General features: G+C 43.1%; 1 protein-coding gene across 2 annotated transcripts; it reads right to left on the reverse strand.

The window, feature by feature from the left end:
- Window positions 1–1780: 1780 nt before the first annotated feature.
- Window positions 1781–23633, reverse strand: CUNH2orf80 (chromosome unknown C2orf80 homolog). 2 transcript variants are annotated; one of them, XM_057304412.1, is made up of 8 exons: window positions 19895–21159; window positions 18055–18136; window positions 15698–15780; window positions 14079–14166; window positions 13617–13688; window positions 7654–7741; window positions 7231–7352; window positions 1781–2250 (listed from the first exon to the last, which is right to left on the reverse strand). In XM_057304412.1, exons 1-8 carry the CDS (start codon window positions 19933–19935, stop codon window positions 2242–2244), a joined length of 585 nt encoding a protein of 194 aa, XP_057160395.1. In that variant the 5' UTR covers window positions 19936–21159; the 3' UTR covers window positions 1781–2241. The 2 variants fall into 2 exon arrangements, with proteins under 2 accessions (XP_057160395.1, XP_048070550.2); XM_048214593.2 differs by lacking the exons at window positions 18055–18136; window positions 19895–21159 and adding an exon at window positions 23227–23633.
- Window positions 23634–24778: the final 1145 nt, after the last annotated feature.

A 24778-nucleotide genomic window follows, 5' to 3' on the forward strand; every position in this document is an offset into this window, starting at 1 on the left:
ACAACACAAAAGGGGCCTGGAGGTAGTGCGTGAGGGGATTTCTATGTTCTCTCTCTTTTTTTCATTTGGGATCATGGGGTAGGGGGCTCTCATTCTCTCTCTGGCATTTTCGAGTTCTCCTCACTAGCTCCAGTGAAAGGAATTGAGGTCAGCAGAGCCATCATGACCTTGGAGACAAAGGGCGCACTTCTCATCCTATGCAGCTCTCTAGAAATACATTACATGCCCGGCATTTTGTGTGTTTGCCTATGGAAACTGCTGAGATGGGGTTGGTGGTTCCATCTGGGGTGACTTGTGACAATCCTATGAGTTCCAGAAGGACTTGAAGGGCTAAGGGTGATTTAAAAAATCCTCTAATTGAAAGACAATTACATTTTCTAAATTACCTCCTCAGTATGATATGGTTTTGCTCGAAGTATTTTGTGTATGTTTATGTAGGGCGAGAAAAAGATTAGAATGGTGTAGGCATACACCAAAATGTTAGTCATGGTAATTAATAAATGGCAAGATTATAGATCCTAGTTTTATGTTTTTATTTCTCCTTTTTGCTGTTTTTGATTGCCTTAATTTTCTTTTTTAATTAATTAATTAATTTGACACAGAGAGAGCACAAGCAGGGGGAGCTGCAGGGAGAGAGAGAAGCAGGCCCCCACCAAGCAGAGAGCCCTGGTTGTGGCTCCATCCCAGGACCCCGGGATCATGACCCAAGCCGAAGGCAGACGCCTAACCGACTGAGCCACCCAGGTTCCTCGATTGCCTTAATTTTCTACCATAAATACATATTACTTTCATGAGATGAAAAACAAACTCAATTTGTAAATGTGTAACACTGAGCTGCTGGTGAAAAGCAGCAAATTTTAAAAATAAGTCTATTTTGTTTTGAGATTAAACGCTTCTCCTTGGACTAAAAATAAAGAGATTTCCTAAGACTCTGTGAGACCGTCTGAGAGCAGGAAAACATACAGGATCCTCCCATCCCTCTCTCTCCCACCAACTGTCTCCTAGGGTTGCTTCTTGTTTTCAAAACCAGCATCATGATTTGCCTACGTTTTCCCTTCCTGGAGCATCACGGTTTCACAGAGCCCAGGTGACTGCCTGAGGAGCTTTCTCCACTGCTGCTGTCCTGCTGATTTGAAGCGCTCCTCAGCTATGCAGGGCTGCGGGAGGCCTTCAGTCCCCAGCTCGTTTTTGTCACCTGTGTGTATGTAGAAAGATGGAGTCAAACACCTCCGTGGGTCTTTGGGCAGCATGTAAAGCAGATGTGCAGCTGTCGAAAGGACAGACAGCAGTAGCCACGAAGAAAGAAATGTTCCCTCCCAACTAGCAGAGCTAGACCACAGGAAATGGGGCAAAGTCGTAGCACACTAGACAGCGTACCCAGGGACCACAAGTTGCTGATACATCCCCTGCTTCCCTGCCAGTGCTGCGGGCCTACTGGTAAACCTCAGTTATGGCCATAACCGAACCCAGGTGGAAAAGGCAGCATCGGTCTCCCCAACAACAGTGCCACATCGGGGTGCACCACCATTTCTGGTGAAAGCCAACAAACCAAACACGTGTTTTTGCACGTGTTAAAGACAACTGTTCTGCAGACAGGTGGCCCATCAAAACCTTAAGAGAGGTGTAATCTGTACTCACATTCATTTGGTCAAATTGTTACTACATGTATTTACAAGCCAAACCACCGGCCTCATCAGCATTTTGGAAAGTGCTGAAAGACTAGAACATTTTCTTTTTCCTAATAGTCATTATATTTACTGAAAGAAAGCCTGCCCTCATGTTTCTTTTAACGCTTTATTGAAATGATTTTAGATGTTTCCATGTGAGAACATAGTAAGGCAATGAATGACAGATTCATTTTATTTCAGATCGAGACTTTGGGAAACTGCCTCCGACCCCACCACTCTGCAATATTCGAGCTTAACATTCGTGAAATGTGCTGCAAAGCCAGTCTGCTCTGACATCGAAATGCTACATAGTCTGAAAATTCTCCCACCAGCAGTCTTCCAGTTACAATGAAGTAGCATAAGATATACACTTAAAACACACACACACAATATAGACACACGATAGGATTCTAAGAGAAGAAAGCCCAACATCCGAAGAAACACTTCAATAAACTTTGCGCCAAAAGCTAACTTTAAAGAAAAATGTGCTGGCAAGAGTTGCAGTGTTAAGATGATGTTTCTTTTCCTCTCCCAGAGACTTTATCATGAAGTTCCATGGTGCAATCCCAAGTTTCTAAGTGACCTGCGGGATAAAAAAAAGTGATTTTGGTATCAAGTCCATCAGTTTAACATGTACACAGACATTAGCTTTCAGTCTATAGGGAGTTAAGGTCAAATATCAAATACTAAGTTACGGACAAAGATGGATTAAAATATGTGTAGGTACAAAAGAACTTCCATGGAATTGTTCTGAGACGTTTGGCAATTGAGTTATATTTCTCAACCAAATACAGTATATGATCTCACACTGAATCCTGTACAGAAAGAAAAAAAATGTTTAGCAAAGGACATTATTGGGTCACTTGGCAAAATTGGTATGTAGATGGTAGATCAGATCAAAGTATCAATGTTAGATTTTCTGAAGTTGATCATTATACTATGGTTATTTCAGGAATGACTTTGTTCTCAGGAAATACACACTGAAGTATATAGGGGTATAGTGATATAGTGAGTGTAACTCAGATGGCTCAGAAAGAATTTTATATCTCTACACAGAGAGAAAGAGAGACGAAAAGAGAGAGACAGAGGCAGGAAAAATGGAGCTGCTAATGGAACAAAACACTAACAACTGGTGACACGGAATAAAAGGCGTACGAGGGCTCTTTGTGCTATTCTTGCAATTTTCCTCTAAGCTCAAAATTATTTCCAAATCGAAACACAAATAATAGAAGTTATACTTCTTTTGACTAACCATACCTAAAGCAAATCATTTCTTTTTTTGCCCCTGAATAGTTGTGTATTATGCTTACGCCATATTATTTTGAAATGTTACATATTGCTTTGAATTTAAACTTGAATCGCCATCCCTCCATTTCTGATGGAGGGGTGCTGAAATCTCCAGCTATGATAGTGGAGCCAGTGATTTCTCCTTGCAGCTCTATCCATTTTTACCTCATATAGCTTGATGGTCTGTTGTCCGGTGCACACATGTTAAGGTTTGTATGTCTTCTCAGAGAATTGACCCCTTTATCAAATGCCTTTCTTTATCCCTGATAATTTTTCTGCTTTTGAAGTCAGCTCTGTCAGAAATTAATATAGCTTTTTCTTGGTTTTGATTAGGGCTGGAGTGATTTATTTTATCTCCCCATTTACCTTTAATCTATCTGTGTCTTTTTTTTTTTTTAAGATTTTATTTATTTATTCGACAGAGATAGAGACAGCCAGCGAGAGAGGGAACACAAGCAGGGGGAGTGGGAGAGGAAGAAGCAGGCTCATAGCAGAAGAGCCTGATGTGGGACTCGATCCCAGATCGCCGGGATCACGCCCTGAGTGGAAGGCAGACGCTTAACCGCTGTGCCACCCAGGCGCCCCCTATCTGTGTCTTTATATTTGAAGTGGGTGTCTTGTAGATGACATATAATCAGGTCTTGTTTTCTGATCCACTCTGACATTTTCTTTTTTCTTTTCTTCTTCATAATTTTATTATGAAAATTTTCATCCAGAAAAGTTGAAATATTTGTACAATGAAAATACATAGGCCCACCACCTGCAGTTAACAGTTTGGATTTCCTTCTCTCTGCTTGCATTGCCCATCTGTTCTTGCATGCTGTCTACTTTATCCATTAGAGCTCTTAGCATATTAAATCAGATTTGTTTCAAATTCCTGGTCTGATAGTGCCAACATCCCTGCCTTGTCTGTTTGTAATGCTTGCTCTGTCTCTTTAAATTATGTTTTATTTTATGCATTTTAGTATGCCTTGTAATTCTTTCTTGATAGCTAGACTTGATGCCCTGAGTAAAAGGAACTCTCTAATAGGTCTTCAGCGATGTGGTGGTGGGATGTGGGCTTAAGGTAAGGGTTCTGCAGTCCTCTGATTTGATCTCAGTCTTTAGTGAGCCTGTGACTCTGGACTTGGAAACTCACAGGTGTTTCTCAATGTTTCCTCTCCTCCAGTTGGAACCAGATGACTAGAGCTGAATGAAGTGGGTATTTCCCTTCTTCTAGGTCAGCTGGGTTCTGATAAAACGTCAACAGGTTAGGCTATAGGTAACTAGTAGCCACTCAGGGTAGGCCTTGCTAAGAACAGAGTGCTCTGCTGTATTTAAAAAGGATTCCTCCCACCCCACCCCACCCCCACCGCCGCCCCACCTCCACCCCTACCCCTCAGCTGCTGGAAACATGAAAGGAATTTTCTCCAGTATTTACTGTGAGAACCTGGCAGAGCTCCTGCAGGTAAATCTCGCAAAATTGTGGGTACCCTGCTATGACTGGGTCCCCCTGGAGGTTTTTTTTTTTTTTATGTTTTTTTTATTATATTATGTTTTTAACCCTCCTAGTTGTGTGCACAGAGTTTCCTGTGATTTGCCAATTGTAGTTAAGGGTTTCCTACTCCAGCACTGTATGCCAGCAGCTTCCGCCTGGGAGTCTTCGCTCTGGTGAACTCTAACTCCCCCACATCCGCCTGTCTCTCCGACCCTGGGGGCAGAGGTTTGCCCTTTGACCTCTCCTGTCTTACAGATCCAAGAGGAATTGTTGATTTCTCAGCCTGTTCAGCTTTTTCTTGTTAGGAGGAGTGGCAGTTTCTAAATTACTTGCCTGTGGAACTGGAAACCAGGGTCCCTCAAACTGCCCTGTCTCTGTATCTTGTTCGGTCCACGATACCGTGACTTTGTCAGGAGTGGTAGTCACAGGAGCGCCTGTATTATTGCTAGCCATGGTCCTGGCACTTTTCTAAGCCGTTCCACATATGTTAGCTCATTTAGTCCTTGTAACAACCTTATGAGATAGGTACTGTTAGAATCCTTTCTTTATAGATGAGAAACGGAAGCACAGAGAGATTCACTTAACGATTCATGCCCGTTATTAAATGGGAGAACCAAGAGTCACCTCTGGGCTGTGTGACTCCAGAGTCCGCCCTCTTCATCACCAGTCTGTCTCCTAGCTCTTTGGTATGGTCCTGTCCACTTCGAATCCATTTCCCAGTAATGTGCTCAGTATCGACACTTTCCTAGGATATGGTGTTGTTCATATTCATTTTGACTAATTGATGGATTACTAATATCAATATAGTATAAAAGGAGTCTTTAAAATTATTTCCCCAAATATCTGGATTGTTTAAAAAAATTTTTTCTCCCTTTCCCTTACTTTATGAAGCAATTTTGTGGTTTGAAATACATAGAACATTCTGAATGAGGCATTGTTTTATCTTGAGGTTGAAAAAAGTTGTACACCAGCTAAAAGACATGATACCATATCCATAAACAGATGGATAAGGAAAAGACTCGAAGCTGAAATATATAAAATGAAAAACCTCTTCAAGCAATAAACTGTGGAAGTGTATTTCCCATACATTTTTAAAAAAGATTTATTTAGGGGCGCCTGGGTGGTTCAGTCAGTTAAGCATCTGTCTTTGGCTTAGGTCATGATCCCGGGGTCCTGGGATCGAGCCCCAAGTGGGGCTCCCTGCTCAGTGGGGAGCCTGCTTCTCCCTCTCCCACTCCACCTGCTTGTGTTCCCTCTCTTGCTGTGTCTCTGTGTCAAATAAATAAATAAAAAATCTTTAAAAAATATTTTATTTATTTGACAGAGAGAGAGAGAGAGAACAAGCAGGGGGAGCAGCAGAGGGAGAGGGAGAAGCAGACTCCCCGCAGAGCAGGGAGCCTGATGCAGGGCTCGATCCCAGGCCCCTGGGATCATGACCTGAGCTGGAGGCAGACTGCTTAACCGACTGAGCCACCAGGTGCCCCTCAGAGATTTATTCTTTTCATGATTAAGGTTAAAGTCTAGATATCAGTGTGTGTATGTGTGTGTGTGTGTGTGTGTGTGTGGGCGTGCATACGTGCAAGTACTTCTGTATTATTTCTGGAGTAACTTTTTTCTTGCTGTTCTGTTTTACTTTCTAAAATTTGCTATATCCAAACTCATATTTAAAAAAAAAAACAAAACCTCATCTTACTTCAAACAGTTCTTCAGTAACAGATATGGTTCTAGAAAAACTATGCCTTCAAATCTCATTATAGCAAATATCTTTAAAAGAAAACTCGTACAGTAAAGATTTCCCAATAGTGGTGTTGTTACGTTACTAGAATAACACTTATTAAAACCCTAATGTGACCAAAGAGTCACATTATGCGCAGGACAGCAGGACAGCACCCAAACTAGATTGTAAGACATTCTAATTTTCACTTGTGCTTCATTTTCACTTGTGTTTCTTAAAGCAAACCCAATGCATAATCCAGTGTACCAAGTTTCAAAATTCCCTTTTCCCTTTGCTACCTTACAACCCTGCAGCCGGCCCACCAGTCTCTCATTCAACAAAGTCCTAAAGCAGCCCAGGTGGCCAACTGTACCACGTACCTGATTCTCTCCCCTCTCAGCTTTTATTATATCGACTGACTTGGTCTCCTGACGTCTTTTTACATTTCCTTTTCACTTTGCACATGCCAGTAGAGAGCCCGGGCCTGGAAGGGCCACGAACTCTCCTGCCTTTCTCCCTTGTCTCCAGCCCTGGGCATCTTGGACCATTCTCTGAATTCGGCGGCATCAATGTCCCAGGAATCAGAGGGACAGGGCAGGAGCAGCAGAGATACAAAGCAGGCAAACACAAACTTTCATTAGAGAGAAAGGGGCCAGGAAGAGAAACCTTTAGGACACAGGCATTCATATACATCTCCTCAGCACACTTCCTTGAATCAAACAGTCACAGCTGATTAAGTGGTGACTTTTTTCCCAAATGCTAGAAGATAATCCTGGTTCGTATTTATTTAGGGTTTACTGTGCACCAAGCACTTACCTATTCTCTTAACATGCATCATCCCAGTTATCTATCCCGACCACTCGGAGAGGAGGTACCCTTACTTTTCCCACTTTGCAGAGGAGGAAACGAAGGCGTCGAGAGGTTACATAGTCCGCCTGAAGTCACACAGCTGGAATGTAGTGGTTTCATTCAGATTCAGACCCGCAGCCTCTAACCCCAAAGGCTGGACTTTTAACCACAAGATCAGTAAAGTACTCCCCAAACGCTTGGTATCAGTTTGGTCCGATTTACATTTTTAGACCTACTTTGTTCTTTGGCTGGGTGTCCAAACATCCATGTTTTGAACATTTCCACGCTGTGCTATCTGCTTGCCTTGCAGAGTTGCTGGTGACATTTTTATTTGTGGCTCCCCTTCTTAACTTGACACCTAGAGACACATGTGGTAACCGTAACTGTATCAAAAAATTTTTTTAAAAACGAATCCACCCACAGTTTTAGATCCTTCCCTTCTAGAGTGCCTTGCTCCCGTCACTAAAGGGTCTGAGAAGTAAGACTTCCCTGATGCCTGTAATGAAGGGAAATTAAGTCATGAGTCCTTCTGGTTTGTTTTTACTTTATTCAACTGGACAGAGAAATCTTATTACCCTCACAACTTTGGCCTTCCTTCGTGAGTTTACCTCTTAGTTTTGCTTAACTTTCCCTAGGCAGGTTGAAGTAAAGAGGCTTACTCTGTTTGCGGGCGTATTCCGCTGCTTTGGGCGCTGTTAACATGGCAAAGGGATGCAGGGAGAGGCGGAGAGGCGGAGCTCGGGGAACCTGAAAGGAGAACAGTCCTCTTTTTAAAAGCTGCACACGCTTTGTGCTGTTAACACCTGCTAGTTATAGCACTTGGTCTGTTGAACCAACCCATAGTCCTTAGCTCTAAGCACCTGTCAGGGAGACTCACATTTCACACGGCACGCACGGTCCTACAACTGTCTTTTGCTCCCACTCTTGGTCCCCTTTGTCCAGGATGCCCTTTCCTACACGGATGCTCTTCACATTGTTGCCTTTTACCTGGGATAACAATTTGCTCCTTTTCTGCCTAGAGGCTCCTATTTTTCGTTTGAGATGTAGCTCAAATATCACCTTTTCTGAGAAACTGGCCCCGTGTCTTCCCACCCCCACGCCCCCTGCTCTCCTATGCAGGCACCCCGCACCCCCACCTTACCCCAAGGCAGAATGACTGACTCACCCATCTGGGAAGTCAAAGCATGCACTCGCATAGAACAACCCCAGTGGGTTGTAGTTAGTTATAGCCCACAGTCTGCTGCCCTGGAAACTTCTTCAAGGTTAGGACTGTCTCTTCATCCCTTCCTTCCTTCAACAAGTTTTCAGTGAGCACCTACTATGGGCCAGGCCCTGTGGTTACGATGACAGACAAGGTTCCTGCCCTTCTGGAGCCGAGCGAGGAAACGCAAACAACAAACCATCCAATGTGATACGTTTAATAAACAAAACAAAATGATGTGCTAGCAGGTGACTGGACAGCCACCACTTCAGACAGAGGGCCAGAGAAAGCCTCCAGAAAGAAGCAGTGTTTCAGCTGAAATTTCTAGAACGAGTGGCCGCCAGTTAGGGGAAGTGCTGGAGAGGCGTGCTCCAGGCAGAGAGAACGAGAAGGTCTTCTGGGAATAACCTGTGTTTCTAGACACAGAAAGGGAGCTAGGGTGGCTGGAGCACAGTGAGAAAGGAGAAACTGTAGATGGGGCTGAGAGGGAGGCAGGCAGGCGCCAGATAATCTGGGTCCTTGTTGGCCACGGTAGAGAGCTGTGCGTCATTCCAGGACTCAGTGGAAGTCATTGAAATAGTTTCAAGCTGCAGTGTGACCAGGTCTGATTTAGGGTTTAAAAAGAGTGCTCTGGCTGCCGGGTGGAGAATGGGTTGGGTGTGGAAACAGGAGCCCAGTTAGCTAATGTAACCTTCTCTCTGCAGGGCTGCACAGAGTGCCCTACCTAGGAGGCCCTCAAGGGTTACTGACTAGTTGAACGACTACCATTCTAGTCAAGCGATAGTGGTTAACAGCACGGACTTTAGTGTCAAACAGGCTGTGCGTGAGTGCGGGCTGCACCACCTACAAGATGCGTGACCTTGGGCATGTCACCTAACTCCTCTGTGTCTGTTTCTTCATGTGATAATAATAATACTCGTAATGGCCTTATAGGGTTGTGGTAGGAAACTCTTTTACTGGACGTACAGAGACATATAATAGAAATCATCCCAATGTCTAAAATGGAAGAATATATAGAGAAGTTGGGGCGTACCCTTACAGCACAATGCTGTGTGCAGTGAAAATAAACGGCAGGGATGAATTTGTGCAGCATAGTGCTGAAGGACAAAAGAAAGCCCTGGAATAAAACATTTGCTTCAGTTATAAAGACTGCCTTTTATATTACTTCTATCAAGTTCAAAGAACACGTAAAACTAAACAATATATTGGTGGGACACGCATATGTGGTAACACTAGGATGAAAGACAAGAAAATAATAAACCCACAGTTCTAGATAGTGGAAAGAAACGTGGAGCGACAGGAAGGGTGGGGGCTGGAGAGGGTGCGCGGAGAGCTCCCAAACTGTTGAAACTGTTCCATTTCACCCCCCTGGTGGAGTTGCTGCTCGCTTGGGCTTTATACTTTAAACTTGCATTGTAAGAATTCATTTGGACATTATGGATATCGAAAGCATGGTTTTCCATCTCCCATCACGAAGACCTGCCAATATTGAACTTTTGTTTAAACCCAATGGGTCCCTCTCCTTATCGTGAAAATCCATTTTCATTTCTGTACACTTCAGGCTGGGTTAGCATCCTTCAAGAAGAGAAAACACTCGTCAGATTATCATAGTAAGTGCCTGGAGTCTGGGGCTGCAGAAAAGTGTGACGGGGGAAGATGCGACTGCCACAGAAAGACCAGGCTGCTGTCAACGGTCTCCTGGATGGGAGACAGGAGTGGGGGTGGGTGTGGAGATAATAACACTAATGTTGAAGGCTCCCCTCCCGATATGCGTGGTCTCACTGAATGCTCAGAAGGACCTAGCATAGTTTGCTAAGTATAAGCATGCATATTTTCACATAAGGAAAATGGGAATCAGAGAAGTTAAATAACTTATCCAAGGCCACCAGCTAGCAAGTGGCAGAGCTGGGACTGGACTGTTTGCCTCTGAAAAGCCTGCTTTGGGCTCTGGATGGAGTTAAGTGATGGCCGCTCAGACTTTGGGGTGTGGCTGCAGGAAGAGAGAAGGAGTAGAGGTTCTGATGGTCTCCAGCCACCTCTCCTTGTCTTTCTCCTCTCTCGGTTACACTAATTTTTACTCTCTGCTTCCCTTTCCTTTTTTCCCTCTTTTTCTGACAAATGGAACTGAAGAATATTTTTATTGCTTGCTTGCTGTGTTGAAAGCAGATTTACACTCCTTTTTCTTCAGCTTAAAATTGAGTAGGTGATTTTATATTTATCTGAAGCTAATTGTAAATACCGTCATTTGTGTGAGACCTTTAGCTGATTTTTTTCCCTATAGGTCCAAGGTCCTCGGCAGAAAAATGGCTCCCTGTCATCAAATAACAGCTCCCTATCAGGAGTAGAACCTGAGGATAATAGAATTGGTGAACAACGCTGGGCCCATGATGCCTTTCTGTCACCAGGTGGCAGCAAATACTCCTGAAGAAAGCCGTCAGCCTAAGCACAACCCATATTATATCCTGTAGCCGACTCTAGCGGCCAGACCGTCCACATAATCTGATTAGTATTCTACAGGGCTTGAAGCTCTTGCTTGGAGAGGATTTTAGCTCTCACTTAGGAGACATTTTATCCAAAGGAATCAAAGTTTATTCAGATATATGCAGCAATTAGAGAAGAAACTTTGTCAATAACTTCTTTTGAACAACCCCATCTCCTGGTTAAAACAATTTTTTTGAAATTATGTTAAACCTCAAAAGACTGTTAAAATAGCTCTTACAATTTAATCCATTGAGACGTTTTACTAATTTCTCTTTTAAGCTGTGGAGGAGGTCCCGGAGTTGAGCTGACATATAGCAGCGATAGCAAGGCCTGGGCCGGCATTCTTGAAGCAGGGGGGAGCTTGTGGGGTCCACAAGGGTAGAAGATCCTTAGACTCTTGTATTTGTGGCTCAAATGGTATCATACCCTTTGTGATCGTTCGGTGTCTAGTATAGGCAAAGTTGGTATTATGTTGATAATGTATAAGGATGGTTGATGGGCTGTTTAATTATTCAGAGCAGTGGTTCTCAACCAGCTGTGCTTTTGCTTCTTAAGGGACATTTGGCAAAGTCGAGAGACATTTTTGGTTGTCACACTGGGGGAAGCTATTGGCATCTAAAGGGTAGAGGCCAGTGATGCTGCTAAGCGTCCCACAATGCACAGGACAGCCCTGGCCCCACCCCCCTACACAACAAAGGATTATCTGGATTGAAATGTTGCAAAACCTTGATTTATGGGAATATAGAGGAAATCAGATATTCAAGTCCCAAGTACTAGGACCTTAACTATAGTTATTGTTTTAAGGTTACCATGTGTCAAGCATTAAGGGCTTTACTAGTACTAATTCACCTCATTTCCCACAACAATCCCATTTTCTGGTCCCTGTTTTTATGATGAAATCAGGGGTGATGGAATTTAGAAGACTTGCCCAGAATTCCTCTGCTCAGAGTGGTTCAAACCCAGGCAGCCTGGCTTTAGAATCCTCATGTTGAACCCTTACCCCAAGCTGCCTTCCAGATACAAACCAATAAATGAGCTGATATCCCAGTCATATCCTGTAACAATATACAAATGCAGGTGTTTGAAGGAAAGCTCCCTCCATGACCATCTTATCTATTTCCCTTTGGAGCTGGTCATTCTGTAGTCCATGTGCACATCTGGGCTTTTTGGTTTTGGTCACCGATGTGAGAACAGAGACTGTGCACAACCAAACAAGGAATGTGGTGAATAAAGTCTCTTTACTGAATAAAAGACTGGATAGATAGATTTCTGATAGAAATTGGCCAGCCCACCTCTAAAGAGCATGGCTTCCTATTCTGGCCCTTTAAAATGAACCTGGCTACTTGGTTACATGGTTTGAGCTACTTGGACACCTGTGTTTCCAAACCTTCTTGACTGATAACCCAACCAAGACCAGAAGGGTTCATAGGGCCATCCCCTCCAGGATGTGATTTTCCATATTTGCCCTTTGACCTTGTGAGTTGAGGCCAACCAGTCAGCGCCTGATGCCTGCGCTAGCCGTCCCCAGGCACCAGAAGTTGTGGAAAAACAAAATGGCTGAACCAGAAGGGATTGAGCTGAGATATTTATGTGTATGTGTTGGGGGTAGGGAGGAGGGGAAAAAAAGAACTAAAAGATCTGGACTTTCTTTAAAGGCCAAGGACAACTTGGTCTCTGAGGAGCACTGGGCCTGGGGTGGCTTATATTTCAACCAAGGTAGAATGTTAGCTCCAACATAAGATATAAGACCCATGAGAAAATTATCTTGTCTGACTTATTCACCCTTATATCCCTTGTACCTACAACTAAATTGAATGAATGAATGAATGAGGTTGAAACTAGGATGATCAGAGGTAAGGTGCTGATGTCCTCTGTGATCAAGGGACCTTGAGTCTCAGGACAAGAGCCAACTTACACAGGGATTAAGGTGATGGGACAGTTGGATTCAACGTTACAATACTTCAAAGTAAATGCTTGACTCTTAGGCTGGACCTGGTGAGCTCTTGGTTTTATATGACCCTATTGTTCGCTGTATGGTCTATGGATAAAGAACAGGGGGAGCAGGCATTTCTATGGTCATAGCCTTGTCCCTGGTCTGGCCTTCCTGCCAAGTCATGGCGGGACATCGAAGGTGACAGTGTGAGCAGAAGGCTGGGTAGGAGGGTATGGATTCTCTCTCTTCCCTCCCTGCACACCCCTTCTGCTCAGCTCCCTTTCCTCTTCCCTTTTCTAGAGGTATCTAAAGGTAAACCGATCAGTGTTCACCTCTAAATACCAGCTTGTATTTAATGTTTACTAAATGCGCATATGTCCATAAATAGCAAAAGCTGAACTGGCTGTAGAGATCACTCAATATTCAAAAAAAATTTTTTTACATCAGTATATGGAAACTCAAAGAGGGAAAGGGACCTTGGGCTCCGTGAAAGTGGTGTCAGAACTCAGGTCATTGGACTTCTGATAGTTGCTGCTTCTACTGCTGTGGTTTAAAGGACTCTCGTGGGAAGGAGAAGAGTGGCAGCAGCGAACTACAGAATTTCTCATGAGATTGAACCTTGCAGGTCTTGTCCTAGTTCTGAATGTTCTAGCACATCATGCAAGAGGAGCACTTGGACTTGCCAAACCTACATTACAAAACGTGTGAGTGAGAATTCTGTCCACCAGAAACAGAGGCAGAATCTAGACTCTAAGCTGGTGCCCCATTTGCTGCCTCTACTCAGCCTTACGCAAAATATGGTTGTTATTACTGACACAGCCCCCACGTAAGGAAGTCATTTTACAAAGATTTATTATCCAAGTAAGATATGGCTACATCTGGTTTTGTACATTTGATTAAAAAAACTGTTGTTTCATGAGGTTGAAAATGTTAAAAATACACTACAAATGTATAAAATAAATTTTCTCTAAAAATCCCTTTTATTGATAGTCTCAGATCACCCCTACCTTAGTAGCCCCAGAATTGGTAGAAGGATCAGCTCCGTACATTTTAAAGACTTCCTCAATTGGGATACTGTTCTGTTAAAAAACAACAGCACCAACAAATGCATTATCATATCATGGCTTTTCTTATATTACAAAACAAAGAAATTATACCTCTGGTATGTCCAGTATCATGTCTGGATAGCATGGGCACTACATAAATAACTTCTGAATAAATGGATACATCAGAATCTCCAGCATCTAATTATGTATGTCTTTTCATTCCATTTCTTGCTTTTTAAATAAATGCTTTCACAATACCATACAGGAATCAAAGACTTTTTATTACATCTTAGAAACACTTAACATTTGTAAATCCTAAGCATTTAGAAAGATTGGTTGAAAAATAAAATAGATATGCATTAATATAAAAATGCACATAACAAATATAGTCTCCATAAATGCGAGTAGTGTTCTTTTCCTTACCATTAAGATTCCAGCATAAGATGATAAAATCATTGCTTCTCTTTCTTTCCGGTTTGGATACACAGGTCTGTCATGAAATGGCATTTTCCTAAGGGGGAATATGAATAAATAACAGTGGAAGGTTTATTTTTGTTCTTTTTGACACCTGGTAAGCTTATAATAATAATAACAATCCATAATTAATCTCCAATGGCCATGTGTTATGCACTTATTTACAAAACTGAGGTGGTTAGTCTGCCATCAGTAAAGTGCACACTTTGAATTCTGAATCTTCCAACAGTGGTGATGAATTTGCTTTCATCTGTCCATGTTTTCACAGCTCTCAAACACTGGCCACTATGGTGGACAATTATGGTTTTGCCAATCTATATCCTCTTCCCCTTATTGTGGCAGAACTCTCCCTTCTTGCTCGGGGGAACTGCTTTACCCATTGTAAGCCTATCTGCTTCTAGGGAAGCCAAGAACACCCCTAGATTCCAAGGGTGGAAAACACACTGTGGACTAAGCTAGTCAGAGTATCCCATCCCCCCACCCTCCACCTCTGGACAAGTCAGGGGCTGAGGCACAATTGAGACACAGTTCTGTGATTTTTTTCTTCATCTATTCTCCTATGGACTGAATATTGTGATAAAATGGGCTAAAATTAAGAATAATGTCCACTGATGGGTGGCTCAGCCAGTTAAGCATCAAACTCTTGATGTCAGCTCAGGTTATGATCTCAGGGTCCTGAGATCGGGTCCTGAGATCGAGCCCCTGTTGCTGAGTGTGGAGCCTGCTTGGGATCCTCTCTCTCTCTCTCCCTCTTCCCCTCACTCCACTCACGCATGCTCTCTCTCTCTCTCAAAAAAAGAAGACTGTCCACCCATAGGAAATAGTCCAGAAGTAAATCCTGATGACATGATTTGAGTTTTGAATCAAGCCATGCCTAGTGTAGACCTAGCCCTGGACTTTTCAAATAAAGTTAATAAATTCCTACTCCCCTCCCATTTGGGGGGGGGGGTTGTTTAAGTCTGTTCAAGCTGGATTTTCTGCTTATTACAACTAAACCCTAATTGATATAGCTATCCAAGACGGTAAGTGTTCTAAGGTGATGGAACAGAAAAAATAACTGGCCTCTGAAGCTATTAAATCCTGGCCTCATTAGTTCCTTATTCTTACCAACTGAGTGAGTCTGCCTGACAGATGATCCTGGAAAGGGTTCAAACAGCTCTAGTCCAAATAGCTCAGCTCAGGGATAAATCTAGTTAAATGCTTAAGAAATTGTATTTGATAGTCCTTCGAAAATGACCACAGCATTTACCCACAGAATTAACCATTTTAAAAATCACGGCACATGCGTGATAAAGCACAGTTATATTTCTAAGACACAACATTATGTGTGAGAAAGATCATCTGACAGAAACCAATCAGCAGAGATGCAAAATATGTCAACATGACTATGTTGACAACTGTGGGGTTTCTTCAGGTGTCTAGCTGGCTAGGGGTCCTCACCCTGCAGTGTTTTCAAATCAGAGTGCCTCACGGTGGAAAATGCCAGACAGAAGCTTTCTCTATCACTACTCATAGTCATACATTTAAAAAAAAAGATGGAAAAAAAGAAAAAACCTATTTCAACTCACACTTTTTCCCACTCCAGCCAAGTTAAGTCTTCTGAGTGATCCAGCCATTGCAAAGCAACATTGATGGCCAAGTCATAGTGTGCCTGGAAGCAGGAAGCACAGACAGCAAAGGGAGGGGCTTAGACATTGGCTGAAGAACCCCCTGGACCCAATGACAATGGCATTGCTAAGCCTATGCTACTATTTTGTCATGTCCACAATGGGAGGATCAACCACTATGTCCAGTAGCCTGATACTCAGATTATTTAGAGATCTTCAGTCATTACGTTTTCCTCTTACTAGGGCCATTTTTTAATCTTTGACTCATGGTGACAGGAAAAGAAAGGATAGATTGTTGGAAGGAAACTAGGAATCCGGGGGGGGGGGGCGACTGGGTGGCTCAGTCGGTTAAGCCTCTGCCTTCAGCTCAGGTCATGATCTCAGGGTCCTGAGATTGAGGCCCGCATCAGGCCCTCTGCTCAGCGGAGAGTCTGCTTCTCTCTCTCACTCTGTCCCCTCCCCCCACTCATGCTCTCTCTCTCTCTCAAATAAATAAAATCTTAAAAAAAAAAAAAGAAACTGGAAATCAGAGAATAGATTCAAATCTAGATATTGCCAACAACTCATGGTATATCCTTGGGTAAGCAACTGATGTTCTCAGGGCCTCGGTTTCCTCAAATTTTAAAATAGAAAAAGGTGAAGGTGGGGGAAGAGGGCCACAGAAAATGATTTTCAATTATGTGAGCACAATGTCAGAAATGCGCTCCCAGGGGCACAGGGGAGTCAGGGGGAGAATGGGAGGCTTTTGAGAGGAGGCCCCGGTGGAGCTGGGGCTTGAAGGACAGGACGAGGAAAACTTCTGTCGGTGAAGAAGGACATCCTGGGTGGAGGGGCCCACACGAGCAAAGGACTGCAAGTAGACCCAAATGAGTGGTTTGCTAAGAGTTTTGTATACAGTAAAAAGCTGAGGACCAGTTCGAATGTTCATTCCTCTCCTACGGGCCATCTTTCTGGTAATTTCTAAGCATATTCACCTTGTCCCTGTCAAAATCTTCCTACTTTCCTCTCTATCCCCACCTCTGGAAAGGGAATGTTGGTTTTGTGTTGGGGGTTTTAGATGGGTTCTAAGGTTCTAACATTGTTTAAACAATGTACAGTTGGCCCTTGAACACCCAGGGGTTAGAAGCACCGACGCCTACAGTCTAAAATCCTTTTGTAACTTTTGACTGCCCCAAAACTTAACTACTAATAGCCTGCTTGTTCCCTGGAAGCCTTACCAATAACATAAACTGTTGATTAACGCATATTTTATGTATTATATTGCAGTTTTATAATAAAGTAAGCTAGAGAAAAGAAAATGTTATTACGAAAATCGTAAGAGAAAATACATTTAGGGTACTGTACTGTATTTATAAAAAAAATTCTGCGTATAAGTGGACCCACACAGTTCAAATCTGTGTTGTTCAAGGGTCAACTGTACTTATTTCTTTCAGCGACTAAACCAAACTAGAAAGTGAACAATGGCAAGAAAGAATGGTGATCAGTGGTTGAAACCCAATCCAAAGGTTGGTGCACGGACCAGAAGCCTTGGCATTGCCTCTTTGCTCATGAATGCAAATTCCCAGCCCCACCCAAACCTCCCGAATCAAAAGGGCCTGGCACTAAGACCTCATTAGAGCTTGAGAAGCACTTGTTTAATTGATTTAATTTCTCCATTTAACATGTGCCCAGAGAAGCACTTTAGAACCCCAAGGGGAACTGTTTTTCCAGCTCCAGGGAGGGCAGGCAGGGAGAGGGGGAGGGGCGGGGAGAGAGCCTTTCTTCTTATTGCAAGAGGAGTAAACAGGTAAGCATAAAAAAGCTGAGGGTTTATTAATTTCTTTTGAATTAGATCTTTACATAATTTCTTCCTTAATTGCTGTGAAGTGAACTTTCACTACATAATGTGAATCTGAGTGTCAACGTGAATAATGAGGAAGGATTTTAGGATTATTCAATTCTGTGGTTTTCTCCACAATGCAAATGGTAAAAAACAAAAGAAAATATTATTATATTAGAGAACTACATAAGTCATTTTGTCAAAAAAATTTTTAACATCACGTATCTAACATTTAACCTTGTACTCATTTGCTTTTTAATCTTTTCTAGGGGAGAAAGAGCAAAGAGCGAAAGTCTCATGACTTTTATGTTCTCATTCTTTTCACTTTCAGTGTAATGAGTTGAAAAGACCACGTGGAGGGCCCTAGGGTGAGAAGACGAGGAAGAGATCATTCTGGAGAATCAAGATTAGCCTTCTTCATGATCTGCGTTAGATCCTTGTTCCGTCCCCTGAACACAAATAACACAAATGCGACTTGCGTTGGCACGCCTTTCTTTACCATATCATCTAGAAAGGTGAGTTGCCTTCTTCCTTTTGGGTCAAATTCATTTTCCCGAAGTCTGATGCCAATATAATCTCCCCTTAAAAGCAAGAGAGCAGCATTGAACCATCGGGAATGAGAGGGGAGCTCCGTCTGCAGAAGAGCGTTCTTCCCAGTCCCTCCCTCCTCCACCAAAATACAAAGTCACTGGTGGCTCTGGTGGCTCAACTGATAGTCATTTTGATTTAAATAGCAATTCTTCAATGGTATAGGTTTAAAACGTCTAACCACTATGAACTTCAATCACATTTATCTAAAAATAAAACTCACGCAGTCGGAATAGAATTGATAGGAACGCAGAGGGGGGCGTGACACATTCCCACAAGCAGAAGAGATTTTGCAAAACCAAAAAGATTGAGACCCACTGTTTAAAACAAAGATTCCCTTGCTGCCCGTGTTAAACTCAGGCAGAATGTCCAAAGTTGAAAATTTCCAGCTATATGATGTTCTGTATGGAGGTATTCTCTTGCCCTAAGGCCTTTGTCCTCCCCCCCCCCATTAGAATGCAAATGCCCTGAGGAGGAGTTATGCTTGAAAACATACCTGGAATTTCACTTTTGTGTGTCCTGTGGAATCCTTTCCTAGGGGCCCTGGCAGGAGAATAGAAAGGGGGCTACCCCGGGGTGCAGGGTACGGGGATCAGGAAGAGGAAGAGAGACCCAATGAAGGAAAAAGGATTCTGGGTCCCCAGGGTCCGTCTGCACAGGTCCACACTTGGACCTACAGCTGGTTCTGTTTTCAAGGTCTCTACCATGCATTTTGGGCAAGCCACTGCCAGGGCGGAGGGGGTCGCAGGGGAGGGAGTAAGGTTGTGTCTGGTTCCCAAAAGCTCTTCTGAGTCATTAAGCTAAAGTTAATAAAAATTCTCAAGTTTTGCTTTCTAATTCCAAGATACTCTATTTAAAGTAGCCTAAATGTATTCTTGGGATATAAAATTATATTTATATAATTTTGAAATTCCAGCTCTACGTGGAGGAATTGACATTTCTGACAACATTTTTTAAAATTATATTGGCCTCCAAACACATACATGTAAATACGTGTAAAGTCATACATATTTTATTCCAGTATTTCTTAAGGACTTGTTTAAAAATTATTACCATAGTAGGCAGAGAAAGGATATTTGATGGGGACTGTGAGACGGTGTTTGATAAAAAGGATATCATTATAGTGCCTATAATGTATAAGTAATAGAATAGCCTTTTCCCCTCTTTTTATGTGCTCTGTGATTTTCAACACCCTCTTTAAAAAGTACCGAGTCACAGAAAACTACCACAGGAGAAATTTTTTTTCCAGGGGAAAACCTGACATTTTGTTTGTTTGTTTGCTTTTTTTAAAGTTCGGATGTCAAGAAAAGGAGATGAATTATTTAGTCGGTAAGACTGACAATAAGAGAGGCAGAGGCTGCAGTTGAAATGCTGAGCCCTTGGGTACATTTTGCAGAAATCTCTCCTCTATCTTTCACCAGCAGGGCCCTTCTGAAGGCGCATCCTGACCAGTACGGGCAGTCTGGGTTGGGGGCTCAGCTGTTCGGCTCTAGAATGCTGATGCCTCCGATATGCACGATCCTGGCAGAAACATCTCCCCAAGAGTCAGCATCCTGCTTTGCACCACATGTGAGGCCTCTCAGGCAGGAGGCAGAGCCTAGATCGTCTATCTGGCTTTCTCCCTTAGTGCAGGAAGAGATTCGTCCTCGGGCTTTTACCCACCCCCACCTCCCGCCAATATCCAGACCATCTATGACCTGAAACCCACGAAAGCCCAAGTGTAATAAAAGTTTATTCTCCATCATACTTACAGGAGCTTCTTCATTTCCTTCTTTAGCAGCTTTCTTTCCATGACTAAAGCCTTGTCCGACTGAGCAGATATCTGCAGCCTACACTGCACCTGATATCCTTGGGGAAGACCCAGGCTCTCTGAGCCTATAAGCTACAGCAGCAAATCAGACAGAATTTGAGTTAGGGATGCTATCACTCCAAATACCAGTCATGGAGTCCTAGGCTCTGGAAGGGAGCCGGGAGTGAGCAGAGCTCAGACCTCTTATCCAGCAGGTTCCAGGTGAGAATTAAACTGGCTGGAGGGTCGGGGGGTGGGAGGGCAGTGCACTGTACCTTGAGTTTGTCTGACACCCCTTATTCTTTCCAAGTTTCCCAACATCCACCATTTACTTATCCTTGCAATAAACTAGCAAGTAGAACAGTCACGGCTCAGGTAATAGTAGATGAGACTATTTGGACAGAAGCATCCAAACATACTGTGATCTGAATATGTGAGTTCTGTGTGCATTCAACATAGTTAATAGCAGGAAATCCACCTTGGTACAATGGCTCATAATGGGATTTTCTATAGAACCCATGTACAACTTCCTGTGGCCAGAAGGTCCTGGAAAGAACACGTCACCATGGCAAATATGAGGCCATGTCTTCAGTTCTTATCTCCACAGTGAACCAGAAATTGGAATTTACAGAATGGGGTCGCAAGGGGTTTGAAGTCACAAAAAAGGAGTTTATAAAAACAAAACAAAACATCACTTTTCAGTGGGGTGCCCGGGGAAAGGTATAAGTAGGATGTCAACTATGTCTGCAATGTTTTATTTCTTAAACAAGATCAAAAAGCAAATTGTGATGGTTAATTTTATGTGTCAACTTGGGTAGGTTACTGTGCCCAAGGATTTGGTCAAAAATTATGCAGGGTGTTTCTGTGAAGGTGTTTTTTGGATGAGATTAATATTTAAATCAGTGAACTTTGAGTAGAGCAGATTACCCTCCATCATGTGGGTGGGCTTCACCCAATTAACTGAAGGCTAAAATAGAAGAAAGATTGACTTCTCCCAAGCAAGAAGGAATTCTGCCAGAATTCCCAACCTGAGTCTCCAGCCTGCCAGACTATCCCCTTCAGATTTTGGACCGGCCAAGCCACCGCAATCACGTGAGCCAATTCTTTAAACTAAATCTCTCTCTGTGCATGTATACACACACATACATATATTTTCTGTTTCTCTGGAGAACCCTAATACACAAATATAAAAAAAAGGTTAACATTTGTTGACTCTGGGAAGATAAATCCACAGATATTCATTATATTACCTTCTGTACTTTTGAAATTGTACATGTGTTTTTAAATCATTACCGTGAATATGGCTGGAATAGATAACTGTAGAAAATTTTTTTAAAAATTGCAATGTATAAACATTAAGCTTTATTTAATTCAGCTCACCAACAATAAGCAGAGAGAAAACAGGATGTCATTAATTTAAATGAATTCTTCACCAGACCAATTTCATTATTCTGGACCATTCTTGCTGCCACAGCATCTGCTTCAGTCTTGGATGGGATGTGGAAAAGATGAAGATGAAGGGAGCGCAAAGTAAGAGCATTCCATAGGAAATGAATGAACTACCAGATAGTAAAATAGTTCTCTATGGGAGAGTCCATTGGGAGAGAATACTACAAGCCAGAGAGGGGACCTCGTAGCCTAGAAAGAAAAGCACTGGACTGGGAGGGCCAGATGCTGGGATGTGGTGTCCACTCCACCACCGACTGACTGGGGGGGGGGGGGGGGGCTGTGACCAAGCCTCTTGGCTCTTCTGCACCCTAGTTTCAGGTGTTGTCTAAAAAATGATGAGCTTGGCTAACATCATCCAGAACACCCTAGCACTCGAAACTTCATAAAGGCTAGCATTGTCATTCTACTTCATTAAGTTAGAAAAGCATTTGTTGGTAGACCATTTGTCTTATCTCAATTCCTTGACAAGGGTCTGGGTGGGCTCCCTTAGCTTTGATGCCTTTTTCAAAAGCAAACGTCTTAGTATTTGCTTTAACCCATTCTTGTTTGTAATTCTGAGGCAGCCCTTTGATTTTCAGACTTACAAAGGATAAAACATGCGTCTCTTGACCACTGTGACAGCTTCCTCTTAGACCACCCTCCCCGACCACCATTCAATATGGCATAATATACAAAGGTTGAAATCTTAAAAATATGAGCATGTCCCACCCCCAGGAGGTCCAGAGACCCAGTAAGCCTATCCGCTAGCTGTGTCACCTTGGATAAATAATTTGTCTCTCTGTGTTTTTGCGTTTCCTCTTCCTTAAAACAATAGTGAATGTTTGGAGAGGTCCGTACTAGCTGTAGAGTTCAGTGACTTACATGCATTGAGTATCCGCCTGGCTGAAAGGGGGCCATTTGCATAGTCTATTTAATTTAAATTTGAATTCAGCCAGTCACCATTCTTTTCTATCTATAGAGCTTTAACAAAAAACAAGACTCCGGCTGGAAATACGCACAAAAGAGCTAATGGAAAGATGTCAGCTGTCTCAGGCATTGGCTGATTCATAGAAACCAACCCCCCGGAAGACACAGCCTTGGTCTGTAAGAATATCATGCTCTGAATATCTGTACACTCCACGCAGATCCCCTCTCTGCTCCCCTACATCTACGATACAGGACTCTCAGATGGTTTTCTATTAGGTGCCCAGCTCTTAACAAATTCCCCTTTCAGAATCTCTCACCAACCAGAGACGGATTCCGGAGCTTTTGTTCTCTCCCTGCTTCTGGAGGCGTGCCGGAGCACAGAACATCATGGGCTTGGGCTGGTGCTCACAGACATCAGGAAAGCCCATGCTTTTTTATTGGTTGCTAGGAAACAGTGACTGAATGAAAATAATTTGCTCTTACCCAGCCTGCCTCACCCCTGCCGTCCTGCAGGGGAAAGAATGTCATATATTTAGGACAGGACTGTGACCCTGACCTGGAGTTCACATATCTTTTTACCTGAGTAGGCTTCGGTTTCCCACCTAAATGATTAATCAGAAAGCCGAGAGGATGCGAGAAGTCCCCCTCCCCTGGGGTTTTTTATAGCACTTGGCTGCAGACTCGGGAGTCAACTGACTGAGCAGGGATTGCCGGGGAAGCCAGGGAACCTGTGGCTCCTTGCACACTTAGGGTGCCCAGACATGGGAGAACTGAAGAGACTGGCAGCTAAAGGTGGGAGAATTTGGTACAAAGCATCACCATTTCCCCCCTGCTAAGCGGTCTCCCTGCCTCCTTGCCTCCTCATCCTAAGTACTTCCCGCCCTGCTGAAAGCTTGCTCACGGTTTCCCCACCGCTATTAGAAGAAGACTGAAACTCACCGTGGCCTGTCCGGGCGTCAACTCCAACAGGACAGCGTGGAGTTTATTCTGGGCCATGTGCGCCTGGGCGTCCGTATCACTTCCGCTCCTCTCCATGGACCAAGTCTCTTGGTTACTATATTCTAGGTGTTCCATGAGTGACAGTAAAAACTCTAGATGTGGATTTTTATAGACTAGTTGTTCACTCCACGTTGAATTGATAGTATATCCAGACATGGCCAGGCTTTGTGAGCCTAAAGTTTATACCATTTGAATTTTATGCAATTTAAGAAAAAAAATGCAAAACTGTGAATACAAAATTGAATGTTTTTTAGAACCATTAATCACAAAGAGCTGACAAATGCCACACATTAAAAATATAGGGAAAAAAATCACAGGATTATCTTTATTATTAACTGAAACAGCCTAAAATTCTTTTTTCTTACATACTGTTTGATGACTTCTTAATATGACCAAGATTTTGTAATATTATTTTCTATTGAGAGATTAGAAAGATAATGCAGTCTTTCCTCGAGTGTGGTTGTTTGCAATTATTTTTAATTATGAATAAAATATTAGAATAAACTAAAAGTTGTTTTTCAGCTTACTGACTAACTTACTGTTAGTGATGCCGGCTTTCTAATGTTTGCCACAATTTCCTGCTCCCCCAAGGTGTTCCTTGCCCAAGGGACAGCCCTGGAACACTTTAGCCTTGACCTTGTTAGGCCGGTTCACCCTTGCCTCTCTTCCCCATCTCCCTCCCACCCCAGCTGAAGCTGCTGCTGCTGGTCTGACTCAGCCAAGACTTATCAACTCCAGTGCTCTCCTCCCCAGCTTCAGTTCTTGGAGACCCAGAGAGGGTCCAGGTGCTCAATGGACCAACAGGGGCTGCTGGTTGCCAAGACCCACCATTGATGGAGGTAAAGCTAACAGTGTGCCTGTCCTGCCCCAAAGCAGGGGGCTGTGACTAGGCTGCCTCTTCCTGCTTTCCCCACGCAGAACTCATCCAGCCTTTGAAGGCCCCGAGAAAGTGAGGAGCCCTTTACCTCAGCTGCTTTAGCTTTGAGAGAAAGCCCACCTCTTCTTATACTTATTGTCAAGACATGAAATAAAAAAAAAGAACACAGCAGCCAAAAGTGCTTTTATACCACAGCGAGAAATTCTCTGTTCTCACAGCATATCCCAGAGGCAGATGTGAAAATAATATCCATGTTATATACATAAAGAAACCAAGGGATGGAAAGGAGAGTACTTTGCCAGAGAAAAAATTCACTTTATCAAGTCTGACTCCCCGGGCAATGCATCTTCGCCAGACTTTTTTTTTTTTCTAAGTAAACTCCATGCCCAACATGAAGGCCTGAACCCACAACCCTGAGCTCAAGACCTGAGCTGAGATTAAGAGTTGGGCGGCTCAACCGACTGAGCCACTCAGGCGCCCCTTCACCAGACTTTTTGATGTATTCTTTAAACTTCCTAAGATTCTCATAATATTCAAGATATTTGCATATAATATACCGACTTGACACTGGGGAACATTTCCACAGAATGCAGATATGAATTTTCCATCTTCATC

The sequence above is a fragment of the Ursus arctos genome, unplaced genomic scaffold, assembly GCF_023065955.2.
Source record: "Ursus arctos isolate Adak ecotype North America unplaced genomic scaffold, UrsArc2.0 scaffold_1, whole genome shotgun sequence".
Lineage (NCBI taxonomy): Eukaryota > Metazoa > Chordata > Mammalia > Carnivora > Ursidae > Ursus > Ursus arctos.